The sequence below is a fragment of the Lytechinus variegatus genome, chromosome 3 (assembly GCF_018143015.1).
Source record: "Lytechinus variegatus isolate NC3 chromosome 3, Lvar_3.0, whole genome shotgun sequence".
Taxonomy (NCBI): Eukaryota; Metazoa; Echinodermata; class Echinoidea; order Temnopleuroida; family Toxopneustidae; genus Lytechinus; species Lytechinus variegatus.
Window position 1 is genome coordinate 24437938 of NC_054742.1, and position 23974 is coordinate 24461911.

At 32.7% G+C, this 23974-nt stretch overlaps 1 protein-coding gene and 1 long non-coding RNA gene across 3 annotated transcripts in view; one reads left to right on the forward strand and one right to left on the reverse strand.

Annotated features, from left to right (window-relative positions):
* Positions 1-1956: 1956 nt before the first annotated feature.
* On the forward strand, positions 1957-5716 carry LOC121410581. Its single transcript, XR_005969357.1, has 2 exons — positions 1957-2519; positions 2799-5716. It is a non-coding gene; the product is annotated as an uncharacterized LOC121410581 (long non-coding RNA).
* Positions 5717-5960: 244 nt separating this feature from the next.
* Positions 5961-23974, reverse strand: part of LOC121410578 (ankyrin repeat and BTB/POZ domain-containing protein 1-like) — a 38959-nt gene continuing 20945 nt past the window's right edge. The window contains exons 7-14 of one of the 2 annotated variants that reach the window (XM_041602755.1): positions 23335-23380; positions 22611-22727; positions 21265-21389; positions 19250-19351; positions 16633-16794; positions 12950-13150; positions 11956-12162; positions 5961-11213 (exon numbers count right to left, since the gene is read on the reverse strand). In XM_041602755.1, coding sequence (XP_041458689.1) covers positions 11956-12162; positions 12950-13150; positions 16633-16794; positions 19250-19351; positions 21265-21389; positions 22611-22727; positions 23335-23380 — 960 coding nt within the window. In that variant the 3' untranslated portion in view covers positions 5961-11213. Of the gene's footprint in view, positions 12163-12949; positions 13151-16632; positions 16795-19249; positions 19352-21264; positions 21390-22610; positions 22728-23334; positions 23381-23974 lie in introns of both variants that reach the window. The other variant, XM_041602756.1, reaches the window with a different exon arrangement.

Below are 23974 nucleotides of genomic sequence, written 5' to 3' on the forward strand. Positions count from 1 at the left end.
GATAACAGCAATTGTTTCAAGAGAGCAAAACAAACTTATTCTTTCAAAATATTTATTTGCCTTTGTCTTTCCTTTTTATTTTAGTGGGAGTACTATAATTTATATATATATATATATAAGGACTACTTGTATTACATCCACCTTTTACATTTGACTTTCAATAATGTTGCTGTTATAGACTATGAACCATAAAAAGACTGGAGGATGAGGGTGATACAGCCCTCAGTCATTTTTCATGATGGATTTGGAACATGAGATGATTTTGTTTACATCCTTTCATATATTTTTACTATGCTACACCTTTGTATGTGGTTCCAAAGTTATATATGATTTTATACCTGTATAATGGACTAAAAGTTGTTAAAAAACACAATTTCAGGCCATTTTAAGGTAAAATTCACAAATGTATGATTGATTTTTTTTATTATGGATCAAAAATTTTTTTAGTGGTCATGATATCATCAATATTTTTTTTCACAAAACAACAAAAACAATGTTTTGTAAAAAAAAGAAAGAATTAAAAATGGAGATTAGATCTCAGGCAACATGTGTGTCAGTTCTCCTTGTGATAATTGCAGTGAACAGCCAAGATGTTTATTTTTTTTATGAGGGCTTCCCTTCCAGTCTTTTTAGGGTAAATACAACTGTTCTACATTTATTGAATTATATGTATTTTTAATGTTTTGTATAACAAAAACAAATTCAAATCATATCAGGTTAAAAATTTTATTCAAAATTTTAGATTTATTTTAATTGATCTTCATTTATGTATTGGGCCTAACTATTAATACTTTATTTCACTCTAGAATTCATTTGAATTATCAAAATTTCACTAATCCAATAGATTTTTAAATATTTATATATGAGTGTAACAAATATTTATGCTTTGTACATGTATGCTTTGCAACATTTTGTATTCAGTTTTCTTGTCAGCTGAGTGTTTTCCGTACCTGTTGAAATTTACTCAATTCATTTCTTATGTCATATTTCAAAGTATATTCTGTGTGATTGGAGAATGATTTTAATAATACACATGAATCTACCTCAAATTTTCTGTTTAAAGAGAATGTTAGGCATATCTCATTAATTATGCTGTATATAATATTGTTTTTTAACTGTCTGTACGTCAATTTGTTCATCTTTGTGTTTAATCCCATTACCCATTGAAGAATCAATGGATCAGAATTTTAGACAATGGGAGGTAAAATGAGCAACTCACTTGTTATTGTTCAGATTTGGTGCAGGACAGCTCAGCAGCATTTATGTTTGTAAGATTGAATAGAGGATGTCTCAAAGTGAAAGCTTCTTGATAACTCATCAAAGAAGTGGTGTTTATTGGAAGCTGTTGGGTTGAAATTATTAAAAAGTCAGGGTAATCACATGTCACTGATCATTTGGTGGGAATTCCAGCTCCAAAAATCAAGGTCAAAGATAATTTTTGGTCAATGAAATTGTCTATGTTGTAGTATTATCAAAAACTTAACACAAGTAAGAATTTGATTTTCAAGATAACACAATTTTCAAAAGTTTGATATATGTTTTTTAAGTGTTAACGATTATAAAAGTGGAATTTCATGTCACTGGACAAAGATGAAAGGTCAGTTCAGATGAAGAAAAAATAAGTATTTTCAAAAGTATTCGATCAACACCAACATCATGAATAATATGTTACCAAGTTGTTTTGTTTTTTTGTTGCTTCTTATAATGTATTCCATTCATTTTGAATATTGAATATTTATTGCCAAGCTCAATTGCTTATTTTTGCTGTGCCACAGTTTGTTCTGATAAAAAAATCAGAAAATTTTTAAAAATATATTGTTTTAACATTGTAATTGTTTATTAAGTGCTTATCTTGGCACACATACTCTTTGAACACCCTCTTTTCATATTTTTACTTAGACAGGAATAACCGTCGTTTCTGGGGATTTATTCAACAATTTCTGACATTTTACTACAATCCCCATTGTATTGGTGAGTGAGCCAACGCAGTTCAGCGGAACAACCAAAATACAGAGACTGAAGCTTTTGGTCTAATTTTTACTATGTAATATAACTTCATGCAGTGAGGAATGGTGTATTCTAGTCATGTTACATTAGACTGTCAATAATTGCAATTGCCATGGCCTGATTTTGATTGGCTAATGAGCTTTCATACCATGGTAGTTACCATTAATAGTAGATTTCATCATGCCATGCATGTAGGTCTGGGGAGCGTTTCATCAACATCTAGATCTGACAACCTTCCTTGATGTTGATTGGCTGAGAAATAATGTTGCTATTGTATCTGTAGGATAAAATGGGACTTGTCGGATAATAAAATCTGACAAATCCTTTCATGAAATGCTCCCCTTGGGTTCTTGTGGGAAATTGGGAAAGAGCATTATGTAAATCTTGTGGAGTTTTTTTTTCTCAGAGGCTTGAAAATACATGTAATATTTTCCAGTTGCATTTTAAAGAATATTTCAATTGCATACATTGAGGTTGAAGTCATCTGATAATAGTGAGTTTTCGATTTGCACGTCGACTAATGGACTGCGACAAAAGTGCGTCATAATAGTCTGCTTTGTGTTTATAGTATACAGAATCGCTGGAGTAAATCACCACGTGGCTTCAATCAAGGATTTGATTGCTCGTTTACTACATTTCGAACGAGCGTAATCTGAGTGAAATCCACGCTCGTCATGAAGTTGACGTGTCAGGAATGGCTTGCACATGCTCAGTGCCTTCCAATTATGTGCTCTACTGATTTTGTATACCATCAACACAAAGCGGACTATTATGACGTACTTTCGTCGCAGTCCACTAGTCGACTTACAAATCGAAAACTCCCTATTGATAATGATGAATGTGAACTTGTTAAAATATTATTTCCTTGTTTAACACCTTGTGGATAATTCATTTATATATATATACTGGTTTATATTATTGGTTTTAACTTCTCTATAGTATCATGTATCAAGGTATTTTAGGAACAGATTATGGTGTAATATTGAATGTCTTTTTAGATACTACTAACTAACTTTTTAATAAGAATAATCATATTCTTTTTTTTTGTATTATACCTAAAACATTGGAAAAGGGTCTCTCAACGCTCCTCAGAGTCTGGATTATCATAACAACATCCATCGAATGACTGGTTATGGTGGTACTAATTAGTTTTTCATTATTGTTTTTATACCAAAAATACATGTAATTCACTGCAACAACTTACAAAACATGCAAAACTGGGTAAGGGTTTGAATAAATTATAAGGGAATTTTTAAACCTCATCAGGGAAAAATCAGGGAATTTTGTTTTCTTGAAAAGCTGTGAACCCTGTACGTATCATTCTCTTTTAAGAGATTTATAAGTGTGCATATTAATTTGCTTTTGGGAATAACTCCATTACGTTGCAGTATATCAGTAAGTTTTAAGTTAAAAAACTCTTTTTAATTTGATAATTTTATGGTGCATTTACCATGCCACTGAGCACTTTTCAGCAGTTTAATATTCTTCTTAATGTGAATTTGTTTGTATTGTTATTCTTTAATATACAGTGAAGTCATTTTCTTGTTGAGTTTTCCATGTTTCTTAATGTAAAAGCAATTTAAATGCCTCACAATCGATTTTATGAATTTTTGTAAACAGAAGTAGTAATTTTCCTTTTTTTTTAATTCCATTACCTTTTAACATAACAAGTTTGAACAAAATAGTTTGGCTTGAGTGTTTCTCCATTCATTTGCAGGATGACTTGATAACATATAATCATTCAAGATGCATGATTAAGTATATGTTGTCAGAGACAAATTATCATTTTTCAAAACTAACTTGGACTTTTATTATGCCAATATAAGTTTACAACAGCATGTTATGCCTTATTCATAAAATATGTTCAACTGATAATGAAATGGTTAAGCCTTGGTTGCTTGTGTGTTGGTCCGTTTTGTTAATAACTATTGACTCAAAATTTTTATGTAAATTTAATGGATTATACAAATTGAGAAATTACACATCTTGCTTACACAAAATATTTCATAAATCTGCTTCTAGACTTGTTTTATTGTTTCGGTGATCAGGAATTTTTACAAATTTTACAGTAAATTGTATAGTTGCCAAAAAATTATATACCTAAGCAAAATCTTGTTCATTCTCCAGAGAAATGATTTAAACCCCATAGCTTATCATGTAATTAGAATGGATAACCTTTATTTATACTGATTCTTGAAAATGGACTCTGTAAAACTCTGTAAAATATCAGAAATCTCTGGATGAAAAAAAATTCTATTTGAAGAAGTGGAAATTGTATTCAAACTTTGACAGAATTGGTGTACCTGAGGATGAATTCTAAATTTGATATCCTTGTTGAATGAAAGGTGAAACTCAAATATCTTTAAAAAAATAAGTGTGTGGTGTAAATATGAGATTAATTATTATTAACCGTATCAGACATCTGAGCAGGGCAACTTCAATACATTATTGTCTGCTTAAGACTGGGATCAGTGGTCGGTCAATAAGTTTGCACTTGTTTAACCACGGACAATTTTATTGCCCTCTAAGGAAAGTCTATGAGAAATTGCATGGAAATGTACCGGGGAATAAGACAGAGCTAACCTGCGGGTATTCTTTGCGTTTCTGCATGCGTCCTTAAACCGCGCAGTGCTGTACGTCACAATGTTAATCAAGTTGAGACAACGCTGGATACTGCCTCCCCAGGCCAGGGACATGTCATTTCATTTATGTCACAATGGTTCAGAGGCTCAGTCTGCTCAACATGACAAAATAGATTCCCATTTTTAAACACTAAAATTTCTAAATTTAACAATTTTTGCTCTAGATATCTGATTTGGTTAATAATATTGACTAGCCTGGGGGCAGAAGGACATATATCGCCCTCACTAAATTGGTATCACCCTCGTCTACGACTTGGGCGATATAAATCTAGTTTGGGCTTTATATATGTCGTATTGCCCCGAGGCCAGTCAATATTACTTTATTATCACATAAATAGCTTGTGAGCTATTGTGATTAAGTGCCAATTTTGATTATTATATTTTAAATTTACATTGCGAAATTCACATCAAGTCATTGGGTACCTATGTGTTATTAGCACTTGTAATTTACATTGTTTCCAATATGATAAGAATATGCGATTCCTATTTGTTCATCTAAATGAGTAGTAATAATGTATGTAAACATGTTGGGTGTTATTCGGGAGCATTAAATTTATAAGCATTATTATACATATTGTGGTCATAATAGTAATTATTAAGTTTGTCTTTATTTCCTATACTCAGAAATCTCTCCCTTTCACTACTCTCATTTCCACTCCCCTCACTTCCACTCCCTCCCATTCTACTTACGTGCTAAAAAAAGTGCCATACAAACACATAGCAGAATCTGAGAAAGAAATAGATCTGTATTGACAATAACAAAAGTTTACATTAGTTTCCAATTATATACATTTATACACGCAGAAACACCTTGATATAGTAAAGATTTAGAATAGATAGTACACAAACTCCGACAAAAATTATATCTCTTCAGTCACCTTTGGGGCAGAGGCAAATTGAATCATTGAAACATGCGTTTCTCACATTAAAATTGACAGTACTCAAATTACTCAAATAAAAATGCATATGGGGGATCATCAAAAAAGAAATTGGAATACAACTACCACATTGATATTAACCAAATACAACTTTGACGATAGTAACGTTTATTTTCCCTATTGCATAAAGCTGATACTCGGTGATCAATAAATATAGATAGCAGAAATTCATTTCCAAGTACCTGGATGTGCTATGAGGGGTTATTTTCCAGTATTAGGAACACCTATTTAAAATTCTTTCAGTAGTTCAATTGGGAACCGGTGAAATTAATTCATGAATATGGAAACAAAAAATTTGAGAAACAATGAAAATCACACTTTCACAATCAGCTATAAAGTAGCTGTAAAAGGTACCACTGTTGAACTGCTGTGCTACCTGAATTATATGCCCCAACAAAATGACCCTAAATGTTAATATCAATAGTTGATATCTCTGAGAGCTCTATGCAATAAGGAGAGTTGATGCTTTCCACCACAATATTTAAGTGAGATTTGAATTGATATTACCATCTCATTAAAATGCTTTATCCTTAATAATATTACTATAAATGTTGCACTTCTAATGCCAGTTTTATCACAATACATGTTTTGAATAATAAACTCGTTTTAATTGTAAAATTATTATTTCCCTTCTCACAGTTTTCTGTTTTGTGCTACACATATACATCAATATATATATATTTTAATTTCATTCAAAACAAGTGTCAGTTTTTCTTTCAAATTCATAAACACAAATATTGATTTATTGCTCCATGTACTTGCCCTATGAATTTACAAGAAATATACAAAAATATTGTGTCTAAAACTACATGGAAGTTGATGAGACTAAGTAAAAAAAAAATGACTGGTTTTCATATAAATACATGTAATGGTTTACTAAAAAGTTTTTCAGTACGTAACTGCTTTAAACATTTATACATATTCCAAAACTGCATTAAATGTCGTAAAAAACAATTGCTCTTTGTTGCAACATGGACCTTGATTGAATTTTTGAAGAAAAAAAACGACACACGCTGTCGTATTCATACAATGCATCTCCAACAATACATATTAACTTTAATACACATTTACCTCGAACAAAAGGATAGTTTTATGAGAGTTGGGAGTGTCAATGATCCCTCTTTCAGTTTCCTGCTTTAGCAGCAAAAAGCCCATCAATTCTAGCACACAAACATGTTTACAGTCCATTCAAGGGTTGTTAAAAGAGGTTTTTTAGAAAATAGTCAAAATGCTCTTTATGAGAAGATATGGCCATATTATGCATTTCATGTGAAGATGTAGCCATATAATGTAGTGAAAAGATTATGATTATTGAATCGGGTATCATAAATTAAAACACAAGATTCAAACAAGTAGCCCATAAAACTACTGAGCAAACTAAGCTGAAGAATGGGGGGGGGGTGCAGCACTTCATGCAGGAAACAAATGTATGCAGCATTATTTGATGTGTTAGGCTAAATAACTTGAAGATAATGTAATATGAAACAGCATTTAAAGAGCACCAATTATCTATTCAAGAACACATGAAGACCCCATGGCTCCCATATCTCTATTCACACAGATGCTGAAAAAGGATAGGTTCTGAGTTCTGTAAGTCTAAAAGTCAGCAAATCAAAGTACAAAGCAACTACAAAAATCATTACATTCCCATTTGTTAAAGTAAAGGTACTTCATGAAACGGCATTGCCAAACATAATCATGGTCATATTTTATGTACTCTGATGAACAAAGATATGGTGCACAGTGGACTGGAACTTGTAGGTGGGCATAAGATTGCATTATGCAAAAGCTAACGATCGCAAATTTCTGGTTTCTACTAATCCTGTGGATCTCAACTGGTACGTGTTTCATAAAGCTGTTCGTAATTTAAGAGTGAATTTAGGTAAGAATGGTAACCCTTATGCATTAAATAATCACCAACGAACATTTAATGGTGAATATCATGTACCATAAATAATTAACACCATTCGTTCTCAATGTCACTCTTAACTTTCGAACAGCTTTATGAAACTCCCCAAGTAGTAAGATTTTCAGCTCTGTCATGTAGAGATTCCTTACTGAATATGAAACAAGAACCATTAATGATATACTGTATCTCATATTTAGGGACATCCAGAATTTAAGATTAACCTCTGCTCAAGATTTATTCACACTGAACTTCAAACATAAAAAATTATTGCATTCAACAATTTTCATGCTGAAGCTTTGGATGTCTCTAGTCCTTGTTCCAAAGGGATAGATGAACATGTTATATCTCTTTCACTTGGACACCAAATCACTCACAAATCTATCAGATTTGTATTTCAGGATGTTTTTCTGAATTAATCAATATGGAAGTGCTTCTTCTTAGATCAAATCAAATAGGATAATACACCATATATCTTAAAAATCCTCAATATCATACATGAACTCGTATTATAAATTTTATCACAATATTACTCACATTTGCAATTGGTTGGTATATCGCAACAGCAATTCTGAAACCAAGATGCGTAGCAGCATGCAAAATCAACTTTCCTAATAAATGCTTGCTTGGAAAAAAATGCATCTTCCATATGTAACAGTGGAAATGATGAAGCCAATCATTTTAATAGGATCCCTACAACCATTTCATAATAAACATTAAATGTTATACTTTGCTTTCACAAAATGATTCGGGAGATTACAGTAATATACAGAATGCAATTATTTTTTCATATAAAAAATTTGCCTATTAGAGCTTTTAAAAGACACGGTCAATCCTTAACTATCCAAGAGAATTTTTTTATCAAAATAGACTGCATAGAACTCACTCCCTAAAATGAAAAAAATATAGGCCTATATTTACATGATATCCGATATACAATAACATAGGATATCCGATATACAATAACATAAAATGGACTTGGTAGTACTTGGTACATCAACTGAAGTAGAAATTTATATAAACATGCGTGTATGATTAAAAATTGAGATTACTTTTCCAAAATGAAAATGACATGTACAGTATTTGTTAATGATTCCTTTTCATAAATATTCCTTGTATTGTTTCAACCCATTAGCCACAGAATATACCATTGGGATTAGGGCAAGGGATGTGTAGCTAACTGAGAAGTACATAGTATATTAAATATTATTTGAAAAGATAGTGAAACAACATGGATCATAAACCCTTGGGGAATATTTTAATTACAGTCTGAGAGTGATTGACAGATTATATTGAAAGTGCACCAAGTGAGGATGCAGATGTGCCTTTCCCCATCTCTGTGCATACGTATTTAAGTGTACCTTTACTACAAAGTTTTATCATCAATAATAAAGAATGGAACAACTTTTTATGTTAACTCAATAAACACCAACAGGCAAAACTTGCATGAATAGTATGAATTTTCTGATATGTTGATGAAAATGTATTTACATTCTTCACATTCACTCAGGAAACCCTTTTACTACAGTTTAATGGATACAATCATTCTATTCCTTTTCATTAATAGTTCTCTCTTCAATGTCTTTAATAGCTATAAAGCACTCGCTTTTTAATAAGTATTCATTTATTTCTAATATACATTTACTATATCATATTTGAAAATTGCAATCAATTATAAATGGTCATTAATGAAAAGTGAGAAATTGTATCCTTGGACCTCATTCCATAAAGGTTGCCTATCAATGGCAAGTCTCCATGAAAATAATCATAGATGGCCCACAAGCACATATCAACCAATCAAATAAAAGATGATATACAAGTATCTGTATCACATATTAAGACATAAAATCAATGGGGATTAATGTTTCAATCAATAAAAACAAGCTATACATTGTAATAAATGGGTGACTGCAGGTAGTAAACACCTCAAACCAAACTCACCAAGGTCCAAGAAAAAGGACATGAACATTTCAACCAACTTTTTCTCCTTCAGTGCAAACTGTCTCACGCATTGCCTGACTATCTTTCATGAGGGAAAATCAATTTATCATATTACCGTTGGTGAAAATCAATGACCGATTTCCTAAATATCTAGATATGGAAAACCTACTCAAATTCATTCCACCAATTTTTTTAAAATGATATAAAGCAGTATCCATTTTTTATAAAGATTTTAACCCCCTCAAGGTACATGGTCTGACCTATATCAGAATAGATATCATAAATTTTTTTTAAAAATCTGCAATATTCATTGTGGAGGATGACTGCTTATGAATTGTCTGTGACATCAAAGAAACTAATAAGGAATCTTAGCAAAAACTTTTCATGTTAAACCACGTTTAAACTTTGCAATGGGAATGTCTAAGATTGAGGTATTCACTTTGGAGACAGAAAAGCTGAATGAAATAAAAGACACTTTTAACTGATCAACAGAAAACTACAATGGATCTTAAAATTTTCCAAAATAAACAAATGAATTATCAATAAGAAAAAAAGGAATGATCTTGATCTTCTAAAACTATTCAGCTAAGAGAACTGAAAGGAAATAATTGAGTCGTCAACATCAATGGAAAGTAAAACTACATGCACAATCGGGAGCCTCATGAAAATTAATAATCTGAAATAATTCTATGGCATATAAATTTGTTCAATGTAGTGGGATGTTAATACCGCTCTACCCCAAGCAAATTTGAATATATATACATGTATATGCATAACCATTTGAAAGAAAAGGCAATGGACATAAAATGACTTGCTCAGGGGCATAAGTGCCAAACATATTTTATAAAGTCATTTCACAGAAAAATCTGGATTAAACTTGTTTGTTGTTGAAAATTTTCACAATACTTCAGTTTCACAATGGAAATGTCAGCACTTGAGCCGGTAATTGTCTGTGTTTTGAGCATGTCACCAAGAAACACAGAATTTACATTTTAGAAAAACAGTACTTAAGACTGTATTAAAAGATGTTACAAATGGGCTGAAATAAGATGAATTGTCACATCTCTTAAAGTGATGGATACTTCTATAGTGAATCTGTAACAGCATTGTAATAAAATAATTTGGTAACTTGTGGAGGTTTAATTTGAAAAAATAAATACATGTTGATGTTAGTGTTTTATAATGATATTCAAAATTTAAAAAAAATAAAGACTTGAAATGAAATAAAAATTCCAATGAATAAATACAACCACCAATTATGAAACTGAGAAAATATAACACTGCAGTCAGTACATGTGGTGCCATACAAATAAATTGATGGGTAATATTATTTGCATTATTACCACTACTATTATTGTTATCACAAACATCATCATCAACATCATCATCATTACCAGCATCCAGATAACTTTCAATGCAATATGGCTTATATATTTTTGAAATTACTATCCCTTTGGGTCATCACATTAGCACTATAATGGTATTATATTTTCAAATAAATATATTATGTTAAAAGTGCAATAAATATTTCAGTAATCAATAATCATAGATGTTATATCAATAAAATATATTACTGATATCATCTACAAAAAGTAAGCTTTTAGTGATTCCAATCCTCTGTTCAGTTTTCAAATTGCCCATATGAAAAATTCATAGATAAAAATAAGACATGATAAAATAAGACATGAAAACACTGGGTTTTTGTTATGACTGTCCATACCATACATTGTGTATGGTGATGAGACTGACTCACCAAATACCACTTAAGAAGTCAAAATTCTGGATAGGAAATCAACAGATCATGAAAAAATGATACATTTTCAAAATGGCAAGTAATAAAAAAATAATTGCAAAACAAATAACCACAATGCTGAAAAATGAAGAGAGAGAGAGAGAAAGTATTTTCAGAGATAAGTTTCAAGTTCATTATCTTGAGATATTTATTCAAAGAGCACCAAGTACTCTTGCAATATATTTCAAATACTAAGTAGGTAAGCTTCCTCATTGCATATCACTCACCCATATACTTTACACAGCAGCCCTATTACCATATACTGGTAGAGCAGCAAAATTTACGCAAGCAGCTGCACAAAAATGTAGATCTAAATCTACTACAATTCTACAGATAACTTAACTTCTGCCCATTCACAGTAATCTACTGCAAGTTAATCTCGTGAAATATCTGGCCATGGTGAAAGGGGGGGGGGATAAAGTTCCTTTGTTTTTTATATAATAAATAGATATATATTTTTATAGATAAGTATCTGATACTTATCACTAATAGATATAATATCAACCACAAGCTTTTTTCTGCAAAGAAAAAATCTAGACTGTTCAATTTTATTGAATTGATTTGTAAAAAAACAGGAGGGTTTAAATTAATGAAAATTAATTAAAGTTTAATCCACATTCTAGAAAACTCAATTCTAGAAAATTCAGCTCCTTGAAAAGATATTACAATAAATATTAAAAATTAAAAGCATAGGCACTGTTTTCATGACAACAGTAATGTTTGTCTAACCTAACTCTCTAGCCCCAGTTCTTGAAGAAGATGATCTAAACAACTAAGCTTCATCTGGGCCTCTTGAAGTTCGCTGTAAGTCTGAAGGTTATTGGTAAGGTGGAAGCGAAGATCATCTACGATGGGAATGCTGTCAATCTCCTCACGATCCTCAACACTAGCAGCATCCTCTTTGACAAGCTCAATAAACTCTGCATAGTCAGATATCTACAGAATCATGGATGGACGAAGGTAAAATGAACAAAACATTCAAAAAATGTATTTGGTGATTATTAAAGATCTGATTAATTTGATTACTAAAATAAATTTCAAACTTACTACTTTAATCATGGACCCACAAATATTTATATCCCTAAATCTACTCTTATTTCATGATTATGGTTAGAATTGTTAATGATACCTCAAACTGACCATCATTCAGACTGATACATGGCCAAACATAATACATGTACTTTATTAAGTGAAGTATCAAAGGAAAATGGCACCTGGGACAAGCCCTTAAATTGCACCCCTTTAAATATTCAATTGTAGAACCAAGCAATACAGATCTGTCAAATAACTGGAATAAAAAATAAGTAAATAAAAAAGTATTTTGTAATCCCCCAAAGTGTATCCCCATCCCTGATCTTATAAACTGCAGGATTCCTCAAAATAATCTTGTTGCCTATTTGTAATCCTTCATTAATCACAAGGCTCTCTTCTTTCTTAAATAATTTAACCACTTTTTCCTCATATAAAATTCAATGTAACTGCACTATTGAAAATGTATAGTTTTCACTTTTATATAGGTCCATCCAATTCATTAAAAAATATTGGTAAATGAACAAATATTAGGCATGCAAAATGCCTGAAAACAAAATTTTCTACCTCTTTTTCTATCTTGTAAGTCAACTTGACTTGAAAATTAATTTGAAAATCGAAGAAAAATGATACTAATTATGAAACCGCATTAATGAAGAACCAGAACAATTCTTTTATCTTTCAGTTGTATTACCTCATCAAATATTCTACTGATGAACTCTACACACTGATCCTCTAGCTTGACTAGATTAAACATCCTCGAAACCCTTAGAACTTGAAAGACATTCTCCTCTGTCAGTTGAGATGCAATCTTATTGGCACATAACGTTTTAAGGCCTGGCAATAGGTAAAGGTCAGCAACCACTAGTATCTCATAACATAGATCTTCAGTTAGCTGCAAATGGAACAAACATTAATGATTATTAAATTGAATAAATGTAACAAGTGTACCAAAGGGTTGATGTTACTATTTTTCAAAATCCTTTTTGGTATTGCCTTTCAGTTTTTTTGCTACAACCCAAATAAGGTGGGAACCAGTTCATGGGGACCGAAGATGTAGCTGTATGAATACATTGAAATCAGTGTAAATTGACCTGGGTCTAAACACTTATGACTATTAAAGTCTAATTTACACTAATTATAATTGGTCTTCATTTGGCCGTACCTTGGTCCATTACAAATCAATTCACTGTTGTCAAGCTGTGATGTCACCCTATTCATCAAGGGGGGGGGGTGGTCTATCAGGTAGGGTGACGTTATAGATTTACGCAGAGGACCAATTCATATAACAAGTGGAATGCCTCTGGCAGTCTCACCTGCATCACGCGATTCAATATAGCAGCAGTGCTGACTTCGAAAACTACTATAACTCGCACAAGATGTTCAGTGATACTTGGTTACTCTTATTTCCATGTTTTATGAACTAGACCAATACACTTACAGAGATATGATGGTAATTCAACAAATACCCTCAACGTGGCCAAAGTTCACTGACCTTACATGACCTTTGACCTTGATCATGTGACCTGAAACTCACACAGGATATTCAGTGATATTTGATTACTCTTATGTCCAAGTTTCATGAGTCAGATCAATAAACTTTCAAAGTTATGATGGTAATTCAACAGATACCCCCTACTCGGCCAAAGTTTATTGACCCTAAATGACCTTTGACCTTGGTCATGTGACATGAAACTCAGGCAGGAGTAATACTTGATTAAGTTTATGGCCAAGTTTCATGAACTAGGTCCATATACTTTCTAAGTTATGATGTCATTTCAAAAACTTAACCTTAGGATTTGATGTTGGCGGCGCCTATAGTCTCACTCTGCTATGCAGGTGAGACAAAAATTGGTGCGTGGAGGTTTATACTGAAATATGGTCATAAAATGATGAATGAAATGCACAAAAAGAAAATTAATAATGTCCCATTTTGGTCCTCCATTGTAAAAGTCATTAATGCTGTTAAATGAAATTATATATATATATAGTACTTAAATGTCCACTCTGCTGGAATTTATAGATGTTTCATGCACAACACCACATCTTCAAGCATTGACCACTACACATAGTAGATATCATCATCAACATTCTAGTGCGGTATTCTGAACAGTCTTTTCTCCATATTTTATCTTTTCTCAGAGATATGACAAAATCGGTAATCTGGTGAATGTCATAAATTTTGTCACAAAAATTGTCATAAATTTTGTCTCTTCTCTTTAGCACGCAACAAAAATATGCGGCTTTAAATGCGCGTAATCCTTCTATACAAGCAAAAGATATGACAAAAGTTATGACAGGGGGTAGCAGTCATAAATTTTGTCATATCTTTTAGTACCAAATATCCCAATACCCTGCCGACTAAATATCAAGCAAATAATGATATTATTTAGATTAGATTGTGGTATTACTTTCACTCATCATCCATGACAATTTTCAAAATTATATTTTCATGATACAATTAGTTAGGCCCTACATATTAATTCCTCCTTTCTTTCTCTATTTCTCTTCTAAATCCTTCATAGCTCCCTGTCTCTCTTTGTAATTAAGCACATCAATATACGCATAGTTGCGCGATGCCAGCAACTTTATTGGGGATAAGCCCTACCTGCCACAGGGGCCTTCCTATTGGCTAGAAGGGCCATCACTGGGATCTAACCATGATTTTGATTGGTTTGCTTCTGAAAAGATGGGCAGGAACTTAGAAAGATATGACAGGGAAAAGACAATGTTCAGAATACCGATTTGTGACAATCATAGCAGTGTCACATCTCGGAGAGAAATGTCAAAATTTATAACAAAAGTTATGATAGTGTTCCAGAATACCACCCCAGGGGCGGTATTCTGAAAGCTCAATTAGCGCTCAATTAGCATTTTGGTATTCTGAAAAGTCACTTAAGTGCCCCTTTCCTTATTTGGCAGGGTTGCGTTGCGCGCACTTGCAATACTACGCGTTATGACCGCGCGAAGACTTAATTGAGTAGTTACGAGACTTTTGGTATTCTGAAAAGTCTCATAGCGCTCAATTAGCGGACTTTCCAGTGGGGAAAGATAATGGTGATAAGAGGTCCATTAAGTCTCACCATATCTTGCTAAATGTTGCTTTCATTTTGTATAAATATCATCAAATCGGTTTAATACTAGGAGGAAGGAAGAGAATAAAGGAGAGAGCTAAAAAGGGAATAGAATAAAGGGGAAAAGGTGGTGTATAAAAACAAGTAAAATAAGGAATAGGGCCTAGGGACTATATTTGGTAATAAATAAATTAGAAAAGGGGGAAAAGGGAGACAGAAATATTTGTGTACTTATAGGGAAAACATGACTATTATTTTTCTATATTTTCTTTTATTATTAGCATCATAAACTATTTTGTTTTTGCACACTTTTTTTTGACAATAATGAAATTGCCAAATCACGGCAGATGCAGCAATGTGCAGGAGTGAATTAAACCTTGTTTCTGACAATGAAAAAGTAAGCATAGACCCCTTTAGTATTTAAACGAATATAGAATAAAATACAAAAGAAAAAATAGTGAAGTGATGCCATCGTTTTCTCCACCTATAAAAACCTATGTCATAACGTTTGTACATCAAATTTCAATAAAATTTCGGCTTTTTTAAAATTATGTTTGTTTGATTTTTAAAATATGTTTATTCATATTTTGTTGGAGAAGATTTCTCATATAAATGAAAAGTAGGGCCTATGTAGTTTTTAGAATAAGAAGGAATTAAGTTAAAGAAGACCCACCCCCCCCCTATCATGGCCCCGAGACAGAGGCAAATAAAATATTGTAAAAAAAAAAGAAAAAGAAAGAAAGCTACAAATGGATTCAATGGATAGGGGGTTGTGAAAATCAGAACGCGTTCGAAAAAAAGAGAAAAGCACAAAGGTACAATAAATGAGAGAGAAAGGGAAAAGACAACAGTTAATTTCAACAACATAACGAACCTCTAATCTCCGATGCAAATATGCTTAAGCATTATTTTTCAGCAAAAATTCTTTGTATCAAGATCGTGGTGCAGTGCACCTGCAGCAGCCGGGCGCTGCAAGGCAGCAAAGTGAAGAGACACTGCGCGCTAGGAGAAAAATTTACGTTGTAAGAGCGCATTTGATTGGTTAATTCGGCTCAGTAGGGGAGTGGCCTAAAGGGACTTAATTGAGCGCTAATAGAGTTTTCAGAATACGAATTTGGAGGTACATTAGCGCTCCATTAAATGGGTAACTTAAAAGGATATTTAAGTGGAAACTTACGAGACTTTTCAGAATACCCCCCTGGTATGCTAACACTACATATGATAATGTTGCATGGGCATACAAGGCTTCTGAAAAAATAACTACTAAATATTAAATATAAGTTGTTATTATTGTTATATTTACATTGACACTGTGTGAGTAGAGATAGTTGATGACTTGCATGAAGACTTCTGATGATATCTCACTGAGTTTGATGACAGGAATAGAGTCTTCATCTAGCGATACCTCGCTAAAATGATCAGCAAACAAAGCTTTGAAGTAGTCACTCCTTTCTGTGAAAAACATCTCGAATATGAATAAAAACAGAGAGAGGTACACTAATAAAATACTTTTTTATTAGTCAAAATGTAACTGGTATGGTCGCTTTCCTTCATTAAATCATTGGATCTGTTTCGTTAAATCATAAGTTCTGTTTCATTAAGTTTATATAAGTTACCAATAGATAATAATACTATTTCTAAATCTGAAACGGCAAGCTCAAAGTACTATCCTGTAGAGAGAAAAAAAATGGCACAAGTGTCATCTTATCTAACAGAAAACATCCTGTAAGTGATTTCAGAATTATAGACAACATTCTGTTCAGAAATATCAAATTTTACAAAGAGTGCTTGCAAATTGAAAACATGTAATAGTGAGGCCTCCAATCTTTTATGCTTGTGTGAATCATTGTGTGCTCGAAAATAGGAAAGATCTAGACAAATCGAAAAGCAACATTATGTTTCTTTTTTCTAATTGAAAATTAATTTTCATTTATTTGTATTATTTATCTTTATAAATATTCCTCACAATAGAAGTGATTGGGGTTGTGCAGGTGGACCACTTTACGAAGAAATAATCGTTGATATTTTCTATTGTGCCTTTCCAATGAGATACAAGGGCTTTGAGATGCCATCCCTAATCACCATCCCTAATCACCATAGAAATAAAATATTTGCAAATTACCAAGTAGTGACAGTATTGTTTAAGTCCAGTGTATATATGTACATGATAGTAATACTAAACAAGTGGAATGCCTCTGGCAGTCTAGCCTGCATAACGCGATTCAATTTAGCAGCAGTGCTGACTATGAAAATGGCTACTGAATAATTATTCACAAAAACAACAGATTCATATATGATAATAAAATACTATGTCCATTGATCCAAAATGACTTTTGACCATGATTATGTGACCCAAGACGTGTGCAAAACATTCATACTTGGTTACCCTTACGTCTATGTTTTATGAACATATCCATTAATTAAATTTGTTATATGAAACAAATTCAACAAATACCCTCAACAAAGCTTAAGTTCATTGACCTTAAATGACCTTTGATTTTGCGACCTAAAACACAGGATATTCAGGGATACATGGCTGTTCTTATGTCCAAGTTTCATGAACTAGATTCATACACTTTATAAGTTATAATGACAATTCCACAAATACCCCCAACGTTGCCAAAGTTTGTTGACCCTAAATGACCTTTGACCTTGGTCATTTGACCTGATTATCGCACAGGATGTTCAGGGATACTTGACTGCTTTCATGTCGAAATTTCTTTAACTATATCTATAAAAATTGAAAGTTATGATGACAATTCTGCAAATACCCCCCACAAATAGCCAAAGTTCATTGACCTTAAGTGACCTTTGACCTTGGTCATGTGAACTGAAACTCAGACAGAATGCTCAGTAATACTTGATTACCTTATGTCCAAGTTTCATGAACTAGATCCATTTACTTTCTAAGTTATGATGACATTTCAAATAAAACTTAACCTTGGTTAAAATGTCAATGTTGACGACGCCACCGCCGTCAGAAAAGCAGCGCCTATACATGTATAGTCTCACTCTGCTATACAGGCGAGACAAAATGGTAGTCTGCAAGTTTTGTTTGAATTGATTGAATGTTGGTGTAGATTTAAGAAATCATTGATTCGACAAAACATCCAGGGTTTCCCTTTAATCTTGTATGAATAGTGCTGTGGGTTCTTAAAGGGCAAGTCCACCCCAACAAAAAGTTGATTTGAATAAAAAGAGAAAAATCCAACAACCATAGCATTACAATTTTTATCAAAATCGGATGTAAAATAGGAAAGTTATGACATTTTGAAGTTTCGCTTGATTTCACAAAACAGATATATGCACATCCTGGTCAGTATGCAAATGAGAAGACTGATGACATCAAACTTTCACTTTTCATTTGTATTTTATTCATAAAATATGAAATATTCTTATTTTCCCCTCATTGTCAAGTGAAACAAAGATTAATTCCTCCCTATGAACATATGAAAATTGGAATCACCATTGTTTAAACACTATGGTTCAGTCAAATTGGTCCTTATTGCCAAATCTATAAAACTTGAAATATTGTATAATTAAAACAATTAAAATACAAAAGAAATAGTGAGAGAGGGACATCATCGACCCTCTCATTTGCATGGCTGTTTTGTGAAAAATAAGCGAAACTTTAAAATTGTCGTAACTTTCTCATTTTACATCCGATTTTGATGAAATGTTTTATTTTTCTCTATTGATTCAATTCAACATTTCCTGGGGTGGACTTGACCTTCAATATGCAAAGATGGTCACTTTCCTCTGCTACATGTAGGTCCTTCATTAAGCAGTTGAACCATGAGTGGATCAAGTCAAGTTGAGTAGGTCACATCAAGCAAACTAAAAGATGAGTCGAGTCTTGAAAGGGGGCTCAGTTTGATCCAAGTTGAGTCATTACACAAATGTAAGGAATATTAGCTTACTTTATGGCAAAAGAATTTGTCTCCTTCTACTTCGAAGCAAACATCAGTGTATGGAGGAGCAGGTGATAAACCTCCACAGAAAGGAAACACTCCTTGTGCAAGCTAAAGATAAATAAATCATAATAATCATCACAGTCATCATTTATCTTTTACATTAAACAAATTAAATAAAGAAACTTTATTACAAATGTCAATATTTTTAATTTAAATTTGGTGCGACAAAGCAGATCAGCTAAAACATAACAAGGTATAAAACTTGCTTGATGTGAACACAGACAGTCTCATTATGAGTAATTAAATTAATTTATCTTCGGTGCACTTATAATACCAGCACATCGCTGGATGTCTGCACAAACCAAGTAATGTTCTATTCAGGCACACACTTCACATCTGCCTTAATCAGTGAACTGGAAACTCATTTATAACCATGAATCATTTGACAATGAACAAAATGGAAAATCAAAAGAAACACACCCAAATAAAGCACATTCAGGCAGAACAAAGAAAGTTCAGTATTTTCTTTTATTGTCAGTATAACACCTTTGTAGACGAATGTTTCATGGTCTAATGCATTCCTTACCTAAGATTGTTTTCTGTAGTTTACAATAGGCTACATTAATATGAATTGAATAAATGTGGTAAAGATGGGAAAAGCACTGAATATTTAATCAAAATCATACAAGAAGTAACAAATAATAGTCTGATTGCTAATATCTCATCATCCCTATGTCAAGAACCATCCTTTGACCAAAGATATAATTAAATCAGTTTGAAGTAGTGCTGCTATCGTTAAGAAAATTCTCTGTTGATATATCGCTAAAAATATCTTACCAATATAGATAACTATCGACAAAAGTACATAATCAATACACATTTTTTAATGCATTATAGCTATGTCACATAATAATAACATTCCGCATTTATATAGCGCTTAATACATCGGAACGACGTCTCTAGGCGCTTTACAGATATATTATTACCCCGGTCATCGGATCCTTGCATGCCCGCATACAATGTATGCACCTTCTCCACTCCCTGGGGAGCATTCCAACAAGAGTTCCAAGACTCAATTGCTAGGCATACTACATATAGCTTTCACATCCTCCCGGGTACACATTTAACACCTGGGTGGAGAGTGGCAAAGTGTGGATTAATGCCTTGCCAAAGGACGCTAGGCCATGGTGGGATTCGAACACACGACCCTCTGATTACAAGGCGAGAGTCAGAACCGCTACACCACGACGCTTCCACACTCACACTGATCAAAATTGTATCTGCCACTGTACCAAGAATGATTTAAAATCTGTATTCATCGTAAGTAAACCATTACATAACATCTTTTAACAAACATATTTAGCATAAATACATCCTCACCTTTCACGTTTAGCATTATTTTAGGATTGAAGATTTATCAATAATTTTGGGGCTTTTTAGACATCGCTTTGAGCAGTCAACGTCTTTCGCCTATTCGCAAGTTTGTTATCGTGCTGTACATCTTCAAATGTAGAGGGCAGTGCCTTCTACGTTATTTGGTACTTTGCTAAACTTGAGCTTGCGCGTATGAATGTTTTTGAGTCGATCGAATGGAGTCGAGTGCAGTCACGATGTTTGGATTGTCATGATTATAGCAAAGTGTGGGTGAGATCGTGTTTTGTGGCTAGTAAGTATTTGTATTTTGTTGAGATATTGGAGTAATTTCTGTTGCTGTTCCGTGCATTTTGAGGAAAAATATGTTTTCTGTGATTTTCTGTTGAACAGCCACTTTCAAGAGGCAGTTTCCATGAATTCCTTGAAAGCACGAAAAATCATTGTCATGTCCCTACATACTAGCGGGTATTATTGACAACGAGAAAAAGGTTATCAATTTCGCTATGTGGCAAAGAAACAAGTGATTATCGACAAGACTAGCGATAAAAAGATTATCGATAACAGCACTAGTTTGAAGAAATAAAGCTCAAGGTAACTATAGTAACATTATATGGAAGTACACTATATCAATAAACAAAACTACTCACTGGATCCCTCTTCTCAACAGGGAATGCCATCTGAGCCAGCTGGTTTAGATCATCTTGTACCGTAATGTCATGAGGTGAAGGTTCAACACTCACAATGTTAATATGGGTACCAGGTTTGTTTGGAACTGTCAAGATTTAACGTGAATATTAATGATTATCAGAAAGTAAAACCTGAAAACAAATGCACACTACCTATAAAAATGATTTTTGTATTGGTATACATGTACACGCAGAGATATATGTACAGATGTATACAAATACCAATTGCCATAAGAAGGGTTCTTCTCATCTTTATATATTGTGGAAAGCCAAAAAAATGTATATATATATTTATATATATATAATATACACTCCCATACATAAACTGGGTTCCAAAAGAAACTTATCAAACTTCACAAGCACACTACACAAATTCCACTCAGTCAAAATGAACAAAATTTTGATACAGGCTAGCTTCAATAATCTTTACTAAGCACACGTCAATAAAAGGGGTTGTGGTAAAACGCCTAATAAAGATGCATAACACTCTTCAATCCAGCTGTAAAGGTACTACTCATCTTTCACGGCGACTTTCCCACACACCGCATTGTTTTGTATATGACGAATGTAAGGATAAGTGATAAAAGATGCTTGTGGGATACCTGTGCAAGGGACACAGCTCTCATGGTAACTTGTCCACTCACCACATCAGTCTACCTCCATAGGTAGACTGACCCTAACCCCAATGACATTCCTTCCACCAACATTTCGTCTAACAACCATTTGGTCTAATCATCACTTTGTCTAATCACCCGTTCTTCTATGACTATTTCGTCTCATAACCATTTGGTCTAATATCCATTTTCTTTTCACTCATTTCGCCCAAGTACTAGTAACACTTAGTCCAATTGACACAATCTTTTGGACCAACTGGTTATAAGACAAAATGGTGAGAGGAGTAAATGGTAATAAGACCATGTGGATAGAAGACAAACTGATGGTACATCAAATGATAGTAGACAAGTTGGTAATTGGACAAATTGGCATTAGACCAATTGAAAATAAACCACTCTAACTATTGGTAAGATGCTTTAACTACTCAACTATGCCATGTCTACTATGATGTCAAGTATTGTCTTAATATGTTACAAACTCGGCATCCATAATTTTTTAAATTAAAAAAAGCTCCGAAATCAAAGAGATTGATATGAATGTACATCTCCAACTAAGAATAAAACTATTTTAAATATTGTATTGCCCATTTGCCTTTCCAAATCAAGATTATCAATAACCAAACCAATATGTGAAGAAGCAAGAAGTAAAGATAGTGAATTTAAAGGTAAAAAAGAAAATCTACAAATAATTACCAAAGTTTTCTATCTCTTTTAATCTGAGGTTGATTTTCTCTATGAGTGATGTCATGCCGCACTGTTTTGCAAACCTCAGACAATCGTCAACTACACCAATGTTTACCTTCAAGTATCCTGTAAAAAAGAAAATACTTGTTATGGTCTTCATCAATACACCGTAAGTATTAGGGAAATCAATCAAACAATACATGATACATCTTATAACCTAATGCTTCATTACTATTTAAATATCTCTTTCTTCTTCTGTAATATTCATATCTAGCTTTTTTCTATCATTTTGAAGAGCAGAAGAAAATAGATCCAAATATAGGTATCAATACAATTTTACTGAAGCAAGCCAATTAAATGAACATTTCTGGTGGAACTATTTGACCACTTCAGGTTGGATCAATAACCAGACAAGTATTATCATCTATATAGAGTATTTTAGAAATGCATCAAAAATGTGTATCTTGGTTTGCGTCATTTGCCCATTCAGTACAAAGAATATTGAACAAAAGAACCAAAATTCATCAAATATCTCATAGGATACTGTACAAAACTTGCTGTTCCATATGAGACTGTTTTGAACAGTCTAATGCTCATGCGAGAAAAACACAATGCATACAACAATCAATTCCATGCCTAGCATAGAGCGCAATGACATCATAATGAGCTACATGATTCCTAGAATATATCTGGTATTCCAATCTGTGTCATCTGATATAATATAAATATTCACCTGTGTAGATATATTCCAGTACTCCTTTAAAGGCTTGCGGTCTCACCTAAATTAGGAATAAAATGACTCATAAAGATATTTATATATTAACTTTTATTGAACATTTACACAAAATTTGAAAAGAAAAAGATCATTCAACTTCAGTAATTAAAGGTCAAGTCCACCCCAGAAAATTATTGATTTGAATCAATAGAGAAAAATCAAACAAGCATAATGCTGAAAATTTCATCAAAATCTGATGTAAAATAAAAAAAAGTTATGACAGTTTTAAGTTTCGTTTATTTTTCACAAAACAGTTATATGCACAATTCAGTGATATGCAAATGAGAGAGTCGATGATGTCCCTCACTCACTATTTCTTTTGTTTTTTTATTGATTGAATTATACAATCTTTCATTTTTTACAGATTTGACAATAAAGACCAACTTGTCTGAACAATGTAGGATTAAAACAATGTCAATTCCACATGTTCAGGGAGGAATACAATTTTGTTTCACATGACAATGAGGAAAAAAATATATAATTTTTCATATTTTATATAATAAAATCCAAAAGAAATAGTGAGTGGGTGATGTCATTAGCCTGCTCATTTGCATACCGATCAGGACGTGCATATAACTGTTTTGTGAAATTAAGCGAA